At 44.6% G+C, this 1,148-nt stretch overlaps 1 protein-coding gene across 1 annotated transcript in view; it reads right to left on the bottom strand.

Moving 5' to 3' along the window:
- The window catches only part of DNAH2 (dynein, axonemal, heavy chain 2), a 124,488-nt gene that overhangs the window by 107,209 nt on the left and 16,131 nt on the right, over positions 1–1,148 (bottom strand). The window contains 1 exon segment of the mRNA XM_011958636.1: positions 270–498. Within this exon segment, the coding sequence (XP_011814026.1) occupies positions 270–498 (229 nt within the window).

The following is a 1,148-nucleotide window of genomic DNA, read 5'->3' as shown; positions in this document are numbered from 1 at the left end:
AGGAGGCTGAGGCAGGAGAATGGCATGAACCCGGGAGGCGGAGCTTGCAGTGAGCTGAGATCTGGCCACTGCACTCCAGCTTGGGCGACAGAGCGAGACTCCGTCTCAAAAAAAAAAAAAAAGAAGAAGGCGGATCTTGTACTCTATTCTATCCATTCAATAAGCATGCTGAATACTTCCTCCACACAGGTGCTCAGACGAATGTCCCACCACCTCACTAATTGTACAGTTGGGGGACACTAAGGAGAAACTAGTCACCTTCCACTTACCTGTCAGGCAGGCCAAGAACTTGTGCAGATGAGAAGCAAAATGATTTCTAATGCTCTCAGGCCAGGTTGTGTTTGCAAAGATCTGAGGGGCAAAGACTCCACTGACCAGCCGAAGCAGGGCGGGGATATAGGGGCCCCGCACCGTCCCAAACTGCACGATTGCCTCAAAGTTCTCCCGGGTGATGGGGACCGGTGCTTGGCGAATGAAATAGACAAGCTGGTTCTGGGTCTGCATGGAAGACAGTAGATCAGAGTTCAGTCTCCAGGCCCAGCCATGACACCCAGTCACGAAAGCCCAGCTGAGTTCTTTCTCACGTCCCTCAGGGTATCCTGATCCTTCTCTAAATGGAAGTGCCATGAAGTGCTTCCTGTTCTTTTCACGGATATAAGATTCCATATCCAGAGATGTGGGGAGGAAATGCAGAGAGTATGCCTTGAGAGTAGGGACTGTACATTTTGTCCAACTTGGCTCCAGAACCTAGTACAGTGCCTGGTATATAGTAGATGGTCAATAATGTTTGTTGAATGGATCGATAGAAAGAAAGGATGGAATGGAGGAAGCACATCAGCCAATGAAAAAGCAGAAAGGAGAAGGACTGGAAGGAAGAGAAAATTGTCTAGGGTTTTCCATTTTGATAGCATATATTTCTCCCAAAATTTTACATTTATGCTTCAGTTTTGCTTATGGTGAGTTTTTCTGGTTTACATACAAAAACATATATCTTTCATGTAATTAAATATAAAACTCCTTAAAGTTCTGACTGCTACATACTTAGAAAGGCCATGTCCACCCTAATATCTGACTCACCTGTTTCGTTCGTTTTTTTTAGTGCTTTTGTGACTAGTCTTGACACTTTATTTAATTTTTTTTTTTTTTTT

The sequence above is a fragment of the Colobus angolensis genome, unplaced genomic scaffold (assembly GCF_000951035.1).
Source record: "Colobus angolensis palliatus isolate OR3802 unplaced genomic scaffold, Cang.pa_1.0 Scaffold47, whole genome shotgun sequence".
Taxonomy (NCBI): Eukaryota; Metazoa; Chordata; class Mammalia; order Primates; family Cercopithecidae; genus Colobus; species Colobus angolensis.
This window is presented reverse-complemented; position numbering and strand designations above follow the sequence as displayed.